Source organism: Chaetura pelagica, unplaced genomic scaffold, assembly GCF_000747805.2.
Source record: "Chaetura pelagica isolate M959 unplaced genomic scaffold, ChaPel_1.0 scaffold74, whole genome shotgun sequence".
NCBI classification, from domain to species: domain Eukaryota; kingdom Metazoa; phylum Chordata; class Aves; order Apodiformes; family Apodidae; genus Chaetura; species Chaetura pelagica.
The window spans coordinates 1,028,442-1,042,357 of record NW_009952982.1 but is presented as its reverse complement, the minus strand read 5'-3'; the positions used below and the strand labels follow the sequence as shown (position 1 = coordinate 1,042,357).

Here is a 13,916-nt window from a genome sequence, read left to right as displayed (position 1 = left end):
TTCTGTGTGTGCTTGAGCCCTGGTGTTGATTGTGTTCCTAAGCACAGAATTGCATTCCCAGGCTGTATTGATGCAGAAAATGTTGCTGTCATGTATTGCAAAAGAGTGGGATGTGTCAACACAGCATTGAGGGTTTTTTTGCTCATATCTCCATTCTATTTATTGACCTGCATCTAATGTGGGTACTTTTGTTCTGCTTTCTGCAGTTGCAAGACTGAGTGGGAGAGCAAAATGGAGGGATTTCTAGTTGACTTGAACTGATAGCCTTTCATCTTTCTCGCAGAACTAAACTTCAGTTTGGAGAGAAGTCTTCAGTTGTGAAAGCATGTCTCTCTTCTCCTGGTTTCTTTAATTCTTCCCACATATATATTCCCAGTGTTCCTGGAAGTGCAGTGATTGCCTGGTACTTAGGAGCTGTTGTCTTGTATGTCACCATGGTTACAAGATGGGTGTAGAAGCAGCAGTCAGTGTGTGCAAAGGGCAGCATGCTGGGTGCTGTGGGTTTGGCTTGGGTTGATGTTTTGTTTTGTTTTATCCCACCACTCTTCTCCCTGCAGAGCCTTCATGCTCTTGACAGATCAGGTTCCTAGTGACTGTGAGATAATGGGCTTAGCAGATGTCTATCCTTTTGTGCAGTTGGGATGTCTCCTCTCCTACAGTGACCCAGCTGGTTTTGGAGGAAAGGGTAAAGCAGAAATGCCTTTGTGGGTCCTGCTTGCCATCAGGGCCTAGTTTAGTGCTGTGGAATCAGACACAGAAGGGACAGGACACCAAAGACACTGCAGGTGGCACTAAGTTACTGGTTCCCTAATAGAGTATAATGTCTGTCTTGCACACCTGAGATGTGGCTGACAGTTCACAGCAGAGCTGGGATTGCTTCTCTGAAAAGCGCTCACATTCTTGTTTACTGGCATTTTTGCTTACAGGCAGATGACTTTTTCATGTCAGAAAAAGAAGATGCTTATTAGAAAAGTTTTAGCTGAAGATTTTGAAATTGATTTAGCCATAAGCTCAAAGTTGTTAAAGCATCTTCCTTGTCTTCTTTGTTAGTCTGTGTTTACACAGCTCCTGCATTGGCCAGTGAAACAGGATTTAAGGAAGAAGTGTGAGGCCTGATCCAGATGCATGTCATCTTCCTTGACTTTCTAAAAGAAATGCAAGCTGATGGTTGAGACAACACTTTGGTGACTTGTATAGCACTGCCCTTAATAGCCCCTTGTCTTGATTTACACATCAGCCAGTGGGGAGAACTTATGAGTAAAGCTCTGAATTAGCCTTTTCCATGTGGTATTCTGTAAAGAAGAAGGCTGGTTTCACTAGGATTTCATGGTGCCTTCTTCTTTCTCTTGTTGCAGGTGAAGCTGGTGCCAGCATTATTCGAGTGTCAAAAGAAGCGCGGAAGAGGTTCTTGGGCCCACTCCACCCATCTTTCAACTTGGTGAAAATCATTCGGATCTGCCTGTCCAAGACCGTGCCAGAGAATGGGCATGAGGTTGCAGCGGGACGTTTGGGTATTTCCCTGACACGGGTCTCTGATGGTGAAAACGTGATACTCTCAGACTTCAATTCCAAGGAGGAGCTGATCCAGGTGAACAGAAACTTATTGCAGAGGGCTTGGCAGAGACTGCATGTGGTTTTGTTTTGCATTGGTCTCCAAATGTCCTTATAATTGTCCTTATAATTGTCAGCATGTGCCAAGGTGTTCTAAGAAGACTAATAGGTTCAGTAGGCTTTGATCTGCTTTTTACGTTCTGGATCTCTTTCTCTCTCAGGCCTGCGTCTGCAGCACCTTTATCCCTGTGTACTGTGGGCTGATACCTCCAACCCTGCGTGGAGTGGTAAGAAAGACTATGAGATGATCCTTCATTAAATCATGTACTAATGAATAAAAAGGTAGAAATGTTGCTAATTTTGGTAGTCTTACTGCCTGTCTGCTGGCAGCAAATTGCTTGAAGAGGCGTGAGAAATTCCCAAATAAACAACTTTCAGCGGTGCATGTGCCTTCTTTCCACAACTGCCTGCAGTTGGCTATAAATGTCCCAAGGATTAGAGGATTTAATATGATAGCATTATTTAGCAATCTGGGCAAGTGCTGACTGATTTAACAGATTGTTCTGGCTGCTTGGTGCAATGCTTTTTGTTACTAAGGCTCTAGCCCTCTGTGTGAGGAAAGAACTTGGATCCAGAATAGAAATAATGAAAATAGGCCCTCTCCCATGTGCCTGCAGGGTTTTAATTATTGGTGTTGGTTACCAGATATCTCTTCCATGGAGGAGTTCTTGTCTTTCCTATGAGAATAATGTTGTTCTTGCTGCGAAAGTGTTCATTAACATTCTGTCCAAGGCTTACCAGAGCCCTTTCCTCCATCATTCCTCAATATTGCAGTCATACTTAAGGGCCTCAGTTGAGCTTGGAATTCCCTTGTGCTACATAGGTCAATGCACACATTGGTTGGAAACAAAATAGCAATTCGCCCTCTCCCTTCTGACTATTAATATATGTGTGGCTTGGTTTCCCATAAGTGACCTGACCAAGAGCACAGCATCAAATCTTCCATTGCTACCTGTGCCCTAAAAGTGACGTTAGATTTGCTCCTCCATAATATACAACTTGACTGGCTTTGTCTTGTGCAAGCATGTTGGATGGGGAAATGACCTAGAAGAAATGTCCAACATCCAGTCTTTCAGAGAAGTGAGAGAATCAGTAATGGTTTGGCAGTTAAGGTTTTTGTCCCACAGTTGATGGGAGCATTACAGTGCTTCTTTTCTGACACTTCTTTGGGGCTAGTTGAGCTCAGTGTGGATCAGGCAAAATCTCAAAATTCCAAACCAGGGTACATCATCAGTGTTGCTGGAATGTGCAGCTGCCTTGGCACAGTGAGGATGACTTCTTAATATGCCTCATGGGGAGAGGTGGGATGGGAATACAAGATGAGGAAATTAATTCCTACCTCTTCCCCAGAAAATCATGGCTCTTTGTGTCTCTGAAGGGAGACTGGTGAGTGGAGAAGTTAAATTAGGCTGGATATGAACCTGGGAAAAGGCTTTGAAATAGGACTACATAATTCCTAATATGCCTGTGATTACTGTATTTGCCACAGGACAGACTGACAGGCCTGGCATGAGGATCAGTTTTCAAGGCAATATGATTGTGTGCAGCATATAAAATCCATATTCTGCCTTCCTCCTAATTTTTTTCCAGTGTTCGCTTGTCTGAGCTCTAGTAGCCCCATGGAATGGATGATTAAGATGGGTAGGAGGATGGAAAAAAGAATTCTAAAATACTGAGAAATGGAAGGGTTGTCTACTGACTGGTCAACACATGTGCCAGCTGTGAACTGTCTGTGGTACATGGGTGAGGTGGACCACTAGCAAGGATCAAAAAGCTAGTTGTCAACTCATGTGAGTGAGGGGCCCTGGGAGGGGAAGAACATAAGGGAATGGAACTGGGCACACCAGAGTTGACGGAAATCCATGAACCATCCCCAAAAGCTGCCGCTGCTCACACCTGCAGGCAGCTGGGGACTTCAGCCCATGACTCTATGCTGTTAGAGGGGTTGTGAGGAGGTGTTGGAGGAGGTGTCCTTAGTCTCAGGTTGCTGGAGTTTCAGGGAATTCCAAAATAGTGGCAGTTGATCCTGAGTGAAGAATGGTAACATTGCTTGGGGAATGGTGGACCAGAAAGCAGGGTCTGTATATGTATTCCTAGATTTCCATGCCATGAGAAGGCTTTGCTTGTCAGCGTGTGATAGGGATTGTCTTGCTCAGCTTCTTGTGCAATCACGGCACTTAAAGGAATACTTTGAATTGTGTACATGCTACTGGAGTTGCCCTTCCTGCAAGAGTGACACAAATGTATTTATGGTACATATGTACAGAACATTCTCTGATAAGAGAGGGAGAGTGCCTGTTAGGAGAAAAATCCAAGTCCTGTATACGCTATTACTATACCACAGCAAGTAGATTCCAAATGTGTATGCATGTGTTGGGATTACTGCTCAATAAGCCTGCTAGCAACAAATCAGCTAGTTTAACTCTTAGTTTACTTTTAGTCCGTTAGTGGGGACCTGTGTCTGAGCTCATTTATTTTAAGCACAAGTGAAAAATGTACAATGTCAGTTTGACAGCTTAGATAGTTTGCATTGTGTGTGGTTTTTGGTGAGACATTATTTAATTGGACAGCAGTCAAACCCCATTGGAAATGTAAGCCTGCAGCCATACAAGTGAATAAGCCTTTCTCATTAAACACTTGTAACCAACACACTTGGCCATAGGAAGAAAAGCACATAGCAAAAGGATAGTATAGACATCACAAATGTACTACTACTAGTTTTGACTCCTCCAGCACTGGTGGATGTACTCCATTATTTTCCCAAGTTATTGGCACAAATATGAATGAACAGGGACACAGAGGGGAAAAAACAGCTGCTTCACTTATTAGAATGAAGAGTGCTTAATTTATCTTGATTTCAGAGATACGTTGATGGAGGGATTTCTGACAACCTGCCACGATACGAGCTGAAGAACACGATCACAGTGTCTCCATTTTCAGGAGAGAGTGATATCTGTCCACGGGACAGTTCCACGAACATGCATGAGCTGAGAGTCACCAACACAAGCATCCAGTTCAACCTTCGCAACCTCTACCGTCTCTCAAAGGCCCTGTTTCCTCCAGAACCACAGGTGAGTTTCCTGGCAGCACCAGAATTTGGAGACAGTAGATAGGCACTGGCTATATTGTGCACTTGAGCAGAAGGGATACTCTTAATTGTGTATCTCTTGTTTGTCTGTTTTTTAACCTTGACATTATCCATGCAGTAACTTGGCAAACCTCAACCATCTGCACGAGGTTATATGGGTCACTTGATTTTTCTTTTGCTACTGGGACATCTGGAATTTAGGTGGTAGAAATTGTTTGGAAAGTATTGCCCTGTGGCTCTCTTCAGAGTGGTGCTTGCCAGGAATTCAGGCTCACTTGTAAACAAGGATGTGTCAGCCATTGGAAGCAACGTGCTCTAGAGTTTAAGGTCAGGATGGAACTGCCAGCCTGAAGTCAATGATGGTCTCCTAAAAATTGCCAGTAGAGCAGATGTCACTGCTCCAAACGCAATCTCAGATAAACGTGACATTTGGACGTAATAAGCATGCATTCATGTGCTGAATTACTTGGACAAGATTTTCCCTGATCCCTTTTTAGTCTTAGCTGGTGTTATCTGCAAACAGAGTGGCCCTTCCTGGCATCTGCTGGGAAGTATTCTGGGCTGCTTGTCAGAGTGACTTGCTGAAGGCTGCCAACAGCAGCACCAGCTCTAGATGGGGGAATGAGGTGGCTGCAAGCTTTATTTAGGTGGGATTCCAGTTGTCCCTTCCACTCTGTTTTATCCTGTGCTTACTATATCAAATATATTCATGTTTATACTTCCCATTCCTTCTCAAAACCTGGGAAGAGCTGGCAAGGGTCAGAGTTGTTCCTGGGATAGCACAGGAGTTAGGAGAATTCTTCTGAAGCCAGCACTGAGCTGGGTATTTGCTAGGCTCCAACTAGACGATCTCCAAATGCCTTTTTCTTGCCTTCCTGTGGACACAGGTGCTGCGGGATATGTGCAAGCAGGGCTATCGGGATGCACTGCACTTCCTGAAGAAGAATGGTAAGGTACTGAGTGTTTGTAGGGTGCACTGACTTGCCTCTTCTGTTTTAGGCTTGGTGGGTTGGCTTTGAGGATAGCCAGTGGTGCATGTGGAAGATGGAATGACAGAATTGAGCTGTGCCTCAGCTATTGGAAGATGGCATTTCCATTAATAAGTCTATTTTAGCTCTCCTGGAAGTAGAGGTGAAGTGGATGCCGTTCCAGTGCAATGCAGAAGGACTCTGTGAAATCCAGAGAACCATTCCTGCTCAAAACCTGGGAAGAGCTGGCAAGGGTCAGAGTTGTTCCTGGGATAGCACAGGAGTTAGGAGAATTCTTCTGAAGCCAGCACTGAGCTGGGTATTTGCTAGGCTCCAACTAGACGATCTCCAAATGCCTTTTTCTTGCCTTCCTGTGGACACAGGTGCTGCGGGATATGTGCAAGCAGGGCTATCGGGATGCACTGCACTTCCTGAAGAAGAATGGTAAGGTACTGAGTGTTTGTAGGGTGCACTGACTTGCCTCTTCTGTTTTAGGCTTGGTGGGTTGGCTTTGAGGATAGCCAGTGGTGCATGTGGAAGATGGAATGACAGAATTGAGCTGTGCCTCAGCTATTGGAAGATGGCATTTCCATTAATAAGTCTATTTTAGCTCTCCTGGAAGTAGAGGTGAAGTGGATGCCGTTCCAGTGCAATGCAGAAGGACTCTGTGAAATCCAGAGAACCACTCTGAGTATTGAAGCTACTGAGCATGTACTCAGTGCTACACCAGCACAGTTGTTAGGCACCAGGGCTATTTGGACCTCCTGCAAATACTCTGCCCGTTTTTTATGTGCAACTAGGGTATGTCTAATGTGACACAGCGGTGCAGAGTTCAGGAACACCCTCAGAAGCCCCCAGTACCTGGTAGTTTGACAGTTTCGCTCTTAGGTGAAACCGCTGGACTTTCTTGCCACCAACTGTTGTAGCAGGCCGAGTGTGTATTTGGTGCCACCTAGTGCAAATTAGTAGCAGAGCAAGCACGTTTCCTCTGTGATGCGTATTTTACTTGGGTAAGAGCAGTCATGCAGCTGTGTTTGGAGATTAAACTGCAGGAGGAAGACTTTACCTGCAAGATTCGGAACTGGCAGATTATAGCAACAAAACACTGCCAAACAGCACCCTGCAGTACTTAAAAGGGAAAATTTAGAATTTCTGGTGGGGAAAGAGGGTGATCTTAAAGCAGCTGTGTTCTTAACTCATTGTGGTAAGTGTTACAATAGATGTAAGCAAAAGGGGGTGAGTGTGATGCTTGTTTGTCTGAGGGAGACTAGGGTGAAGTGAAGGCTAATGCCCTAAAGGCCAGGCAAGGCAGGGCAGCTAGTTTGTGTCATCCTTACAGTTTGCCTTCTCTTCTCAGGTCTCCTTCATCGTCCAAGTCCTGCCCGTCCTCTCCTTGCCATAGAAGCCCCCCCAGAAGAGAAAAACGAGGAAGAAAAAGAAGCTGAGGACCAACTAGAGGACAATACTGCTCTTGCTGTTGTTGAAGAGCATATCTTTGAACACTTGCCTCCCAGACTGAACCAAGGTATGAGCCAAAGGGGGAGAGCCTAGGCTCTCTCTGTGCTGCCTGTTCCTCTTCAGAGAGTTACTGGCATGTGGGTATTGTTTGTGGCTGAGCTTGGCCATACCTGGGGATTGAACTGGACCCCACTGATGGTTTAGATGGAGTTGGGAACTTTCAGATAAAATTGTAGCTTACCCTATGAAGGCTGAATTGGAAGAGGGTAACTAATTTGACAGTGTTCTGCATGGTAAGGAGAGGAGAGGATTCTTGATGCTCACTCCTATGGGAGTCTGATAAAACTAAAGGCTTCTGCTCTTAGCAGTGCTCAGAGAATTACTACCCTGAGCAACACTTCCTTAAGAAGTGGAAGGTGGGAGAGGGGAGACATCAGGCTGTATAACTTCTGGGGTATGACAAGGAAAGGGGTAGTCCCACTGGGGGGATTCAGCAATGTTCTTTCTTATCTTCAGCTCTTCTGGAGGCTTGTGCTGAAAGAAGAAGTTTTTTGACTGGTATCACCAACATGCTGCCTATACGTGTGGCCACAGCAATGATGGTCCCCTACATGCTGCCTCTGGAGTCTGCAGTTTCCTTCACTGTCAGGTAGGCCTTTGACTGGTTCCTTCAGCGGTTTTCTTTCCAGTGCAATCAAGTGTTTGGTGGAGCATGAATGGGGAATGAACAGGGGGTCAAATCCTTTCTAGGAAGAAAGAGTTCCTGGTATTTACCAGGCTTATTAAAAAAAAAAAATAAATTCATTCCTTCATGTGTCACTTAGCTACAGCTTGAAGGGAGATGGCTGTGTACTGGAACTTGCCCTAGAAAATGGTAATGCATTTTGGAGCCTGCAGAGAGGCTGCTGAACTGGGAGCACAGGGATGAAAGTAAGAACCACACAAGAGGTGGCTCTTCTCTGGAGAAGGTAGAGTAGTCCCTGCCATTTCCAGCTCTGTACTCACACATCTAAGAAGACAGATCTACCAGACTTGTTCTTAGTATGAAGTACCCTATGAAAAGTTTCTGGAAGGAGGTAGTTTGTGATAGGCTTGGGGAAAAACAAATCTGAAAATGGATGAAAAATATGGAAAGTGCAGACACGAAATATAATGGAGTTCCTGGTCTGTTTTCATCCTTTACAGCTTCTCCCCCTTAATTCACTGAATGCTATTGTAAATGGCTTTTATTGCATTTGTCACTCAAAATAATGAATAACCATTGATAGGAGGCAAAACTTGTGTTATTTCCATCCTGTCCTTTGTGTGGCCCAGCTAATGGTTGTCTCCTGCCTTTTCCAGGTTGCTGGAATGGCTTCCAGATATCCCTGAGGATATTAGATGGATGAGGGAGCAGATGACTGAAATCTGTAACTATCTGGTGAAGAAAGTGAAGAAGAAACTGGGCAGTCATCTTTCAGCCAGGTATGACTGCTTTCCTCCACAGCACTATTCTGGAGGAGCCTTCCATTACCCCTTCCATCTTTGACTTCTGCAGCCTCTGCACCATTAGCACAGAGAAAGCACAGCACAAATTGGCTGGAAGGATTTACTGCCCACAGTCTCTTAGCTTCATTAACTGTTGGAATAAACTCCATGCATGGTCTCCTTCCTTTTGCCCATTGCAGGACAGACCCTGTATTGAAGCTGTTTGCTATAGCAATAGGGCAGAAGATGGAGGTCTAATTAAAACAATATGCCGTCTTATTCCATGCTCCCCATAGAAGACAGAGTTGCTTGTCTGTGTGGCATTTGCTGGTCCAGGGTCCCCTCAAAGTTCCTTCCAAGGGCTACTTGTATTCAAATGTCCTTTTCTGCCTGGTTTAGGGTGGGGAAGGCACTAGGATGGCCAGGAAACACTGAGGGGGAGGTTTCCAAATAAGAGTACTTTGGATATGTGTGTGCCTTTGCTTCTGAACTGAACTGCCTGTAGTAAGCCATGACTTGAGGCTGAGGCAAGACTTGCTTGGATGAGGATAGGAAACTGTATTACAGTGGCAGGCAGGGGGTCCCAGCTGTGGTTCAGATCCTAGTGTGAGGGGGTAATCCTTACCCACAAGAGCTGATGGTCTGAATAATCAAGAGATGTGAGGTGGAAAATGGGCATATACAGAGACTTCCGACTGAGATCATGCAGTCAGCAGTAGAACAAAACTCTGTGGTTCTGGAGTTCTAGTCTGGTGATCAGATCAAATCTTCCCCTCTACTGATGATTTACATGTTTTTTTTCAGGCTTTACTATCACCTTGAGCTTGGAGGGCCCCAGAGCCTGCCAATTCCTTCTGCACCAGCTTGTGGTGAAGCACTGCCTATGTGGATGAGAAACAACCGTTCCCTGTCTGATGTCATGATGAAGTGGGAGGAGTACCAACGCCAGCTCATGCTGGGCTTACTCTGCATCAACGTGGACATGCAGGCCTCCCTCTTCCCTCGGGAAGGGTTTCAGATAAAGCTTCCACCTCTAGACTGTGCAAAAGAGTGCCTGCCACTCTTCTGAGCCTGCTGCCTTGACAGGAGGGTGGGTGGGAAGGGAAGCAGACATAGGGTGGGACCAGTCTCATCCCTGAGCAGCAGGGCTGCCCTGTGCTCAGGAATATGCTGCAAAGGGGGTTTTCCCAGGATGGAGACTGGTGGAATTGACTGTAGCCATTTGTTGCCCCCTGGGCCAGGGATCTCTCTGTTGAAAGGCACACACAGGCTGATACCCTGCTCTAGACTTCTGTTGAGGCGTGGCCATTGCCTATGGCCAGGCTGATGCTAACCTAGCTGGGCTATCCCACATAATGCACTTTGTATTGCCATTGGCTTTTTGCCCGCCAGATAATCAGAATGTAGATGATGCTCTCAAGTTGATACAGCTTTTAGCTTCCTTTGTTTTTTAGAGCATAAATCTTGGTTTTTTTCTGACATCCCTTAGCTCTTTGTGCTACTGCAAGATGAAGTAGCCTTTTGTCAAACCATTTTATGCATGTCTTCCAAATCCCCTCTTGACTTTTTTCTTTGCTGAAGCCATGTTCTTTCCTCTATTCCTTAACTGCATCTCTACTGGAAGCCAGAGCTGGCCCTGGTACAGACTGGTCTGGGACTGCAGAAATGTAGAAAAGTTAATTATTTACTCTGATTCATGTTGGCATGATCTCTCCCTTTTTAATTTTTGTCCTCATGGAACTTCTGCAGATTGTACTCTGAGTGTTGAGTAATTGAGCTTATTTTAAAGAAGTAATGTAAACAGTTTTTCCCAGGAAAACACTGCATCTGAGGCCTTATTACTGTCACTGTGAATGGAATTAGTGTGGGGTTGTCCTGAAAAGCTCAGCTTGACTGTCTTGGCATCTGCTTAGTAGCTGAACTAATGTGAAGTGCTTGTAGAAAGGGGAGACTGTGCAGGGGATGTTATATTTTGAGGCTTGTGGTAGGGTGTCACAGTAAGTGCTGGGGAAGTGGCTATCTCTGGCAAGGGGTCAGGTTTTGCCCCTTGAGGGACCATACAACTGCAGGAAATACCAAGTAGGTGATATAGAAGGGATCTCCTGCCAAAATGGGGCTTGGCTATTTTTTTTTTGCTTGGAAGAGTTTGGACATTGAGGCTTTGGAGTGAGAAGGATGTAAGCTGGTAGCTATACAAGCCTCACAGCTTGCCTGTCTCACATTGTGGCTCACAGGTACAGCTCTGCAGCTGGCAACAGTATGAGGATGAGACATGGGAAGTGAAGTTAGCAGTGTTGAGGCACATGGAGCCTGCTGGGAACTGGCTGTATTTGTCTTGTCTTCTTCACAGGGTGAGACATAGCTTCCTGTGGGGACTGCATATACTTAGCTTGAGTCCTCACACTGTAACACAAAACCTGGTATCTTTTTCTGCAGCATGCCTAGCTGCACAAGGTGTCTTCTGCCTCTCCTAGCACAAACAGTGTGCAGCTGGCTAAAACAAACATAGGCTGTCTTTGCTGGGGAAGCAAGACAGGGTATCTGAAGCCAGTTACATACCCTATAGTTGAAATAGTGATTTATAATAGACTATTTTTTGCATCTCTGATTTAGAAAGGGATAATAACCCCAGAAGTTATACTGATAACTGGAGAAAACAGTGAATCTTGTCAATCATATATGCACGAGCAATGTGGGTGAGGTGGTGGGTGCTGTTTCCAACCAGCACAATTGTGCACTGAGTGTGGGCTTGAGTGTTTATTGTAGGGACGAATAACCATCAGGACTTTTCTGCAGTGGCCAATAGAGCTGTGAGGCAATAGACTGGGCAGCTGTGGTGCTGACTATTCAGAAGACACCAGTGCAAATATGAATTTATAACTCAGGAGTATCACCCTGCTGCCCTTCCTGGGTGTAACCTACCTATGTAATGGCCTGAATAGCTTATGAAGAAGGCCTGCACTATGCAGTCAGATTTAGTCTTAAGGTTCACATACTTATTGGAATTAGGGAACAGGGAAGTCACTACAGGAAGAGAAAAAAATGGAGGATTCTGAAACCAGAATATTGGATTATAAAACAAGCCAATCTTGTGGTTGTCTAAAGCCTGCAGTAGAAGCTTACTGCTAGTTGGGTATAGCTGTACTCAAAGTGAACCAGCAACAAGCTGCTGTCAGTTAGTAGGAGCAGAATGAATTTGATGAAAATTGGAATTGAGAAAAGGTGTTTATTTTGTGGTTTGCTGCAGGATTTCTTCCACTGCTTTAGACTACATTCTTTGGGGGAATGGCACAGCTGCTTAGTTTGCCAAATGTGTATCTCTTATCTCTAATGCGCACAGAGCAATTGGGAAGAACATACAGCTATTTAGTGGCAAGAAATGAGGGCATTTAATTCAGAAGGAAAACATCTGTGAGAGGCAAAGCTGAGTGAGGAAAATCTTGTGCTTAGAAATTGCTGCCCTTTTGACTCTGCCTTGTTTGTGTTAATACACAGCTGAAGAAAATAATGCAATTATTATTTTTTTATTCTTTCTTCCTGGACTGGTAAAACCACTGAGTGATTATGTAAACCACTAAACTATGAAACAAAATTATCTTAGTAACAAAGTGCACTAAGAAATTGCAGCTTGGTACTCATCCTCTGGATCTTCTCTGTTCTTCTCTTGCATCAGAACTGACATGGCTGGCACTGCTCTCTTCCAGTGCTCTGATTCAGAAGGCTTGCTGCTTCTGGTCCAGTCATTTCAACAGACTAACCCCTGTGTCTGGTAAAAGGCTCAAGTTTCATCTGTGTTTCACCTAGTCTGTTTATTATATTAACCTCTCAGAGAGACTTTTGTACACTTCAAACTGCAACCACAAACCAAAGCCCAGCTTTAAATATAAAGGTCTAACTCTTTGGGAAGGAAACTCCTGTTTTCCTTATGCTAATTTGAGGGTGTGAATGGATACTGGAAAAGCACCACTCCATATGAACACTTTTTTTGCCTGTTTTTATTTCCCAAGTGACACAATGGCTGTTGTGTGATAGCTTATAAGCTTTATAGATTTAATATCTGATAAAGGAACTGCAGATCTATCAAAAATACCCCAAACTTATCCCCCTCTTCCTTCAGAGAAATTTCATGCACATACTTGAAATTCTAGCAGCTTGTTCATCACAGATTGCAAAGAATGAAGAAACTAGGAAAGATCTTCTATCCCCTTGATGCAAAAAAAAAAAAGGCCTGCTTTTAAATAATAGCTTTTTGTCATGCTGTCTTGTCTAGGTCAGGCTTAACTGCTTTGAGGCTCTGGATTGGAGCTGGAGGGGTTTACTGTGATACCACTAACTGGAATTTGTCAAGCCTTTGTTCTCTGTGTACCTTATGGCATGTATTATCTTCTGTACCACTCAGTCCCTTCTTGCGCAGCCCAACAGGTAGTTACCAGAGCCTGTCTGTTCTCCATTATATGATCAGTGAGGTCAGGTTCCTAGATCAAAAGTTGTTCCAGTGCATGTCCAGTTGTCCTTACAGCATTCAGTTGACCTCTGTAAGTCCCAACCCTTGCTGTTTCCACTCTTTCATGTAAAGGGTCTGTGCATTCAGGAATCCACTTTTTTTCTCCTTCTTGTGACAGAGATACTACTTTCTGCTTTTACAAGGCTAAGGTGAACTTCCTGTGCATCTGACCAGCCCTTAAACTGTACAATGCTGTAGAGCTCTTATGTTGTATACAACAGCCTGTATCTGTGGCATGCTCTGTAAGTCATGATTTGCGTGTGGTATGTTTGGTTTGGTTTGCTGTCTGTCCTTCTGTTAACACTGTTGCAAGCTGATTGTCAAGGGGTAGGAGAAAATGTGTCACTTCTGACCACTACCTTTAGGACCTAGGAATTGTTTTCTCATGATGACTTGGAAGACTGTGTATCTGCAACACTTAAAGAATAAAAAAGAATCACCTGTATGCCAGCACTAGGGTATCCCTTACTGTATATTTCCCAGTGTTTTTGTCATTTTAAAAAAGTTAGTTGTTCACTCCTTCCTCTGAGAGAAGACCTCCCACTTTCACCAAAGTAGTCGTAGGAGAAATAGCTGAAACTCTGCATGAGTGTTTCTCTTAGGAGTCCATTTCTGCTAAACACATGCTAGATGTGGGGGTGGCAGGGCTGAGCACTGCTAGAGTCAGGGCCTTGCTAACAGTTTTTCAGGCTTTCTTTCCTTCTTCCCTTTAAATCAGTGAGAGAATGGACTACCTTGCCTGTGTGCCACATCAGCCAGTTTGTGCCAAACACACTCTGTGCCTTTAGAGTGGGCTCTGGCCTGCCTGCCCTCTTGTGTA

At 44.6% G+C, this 13,916-nt stretch overlaps 1 protein-coding gene across 1 annotated transcript; it reads left to right on the top strand.

Moving 5' to 3' along the window:
- Nucleotides 1-603: 603 nt before the first annotated feature.
- Nucleotides 604-10,042, top strand: PNPLA2 (patatin-like phospholipase domain containing 2). The gene is made up of 9 exons (XM_009996438.1): nt 604-685; nt 1,356-1,588; nt 1,773-1,838; nt 4,473-4,682; nt 5,587-5,647; nt 7,025-7,192; nt 7,642-7,774; nt 8,467-8,589; nt 9,397-10,042. Exons 1-9 carry the CDS (start codon nt 604-606, stop codon nt 9,659-9,661), a joined length of 1,341 nt encoding a protein of 446 aa, XP_009994740.1. The 3' UTR covers nt 9,662-10,042.
- The last annotated feature ends 3,874 nt before the right edge of the window (nt 10,043-13,916 follow it).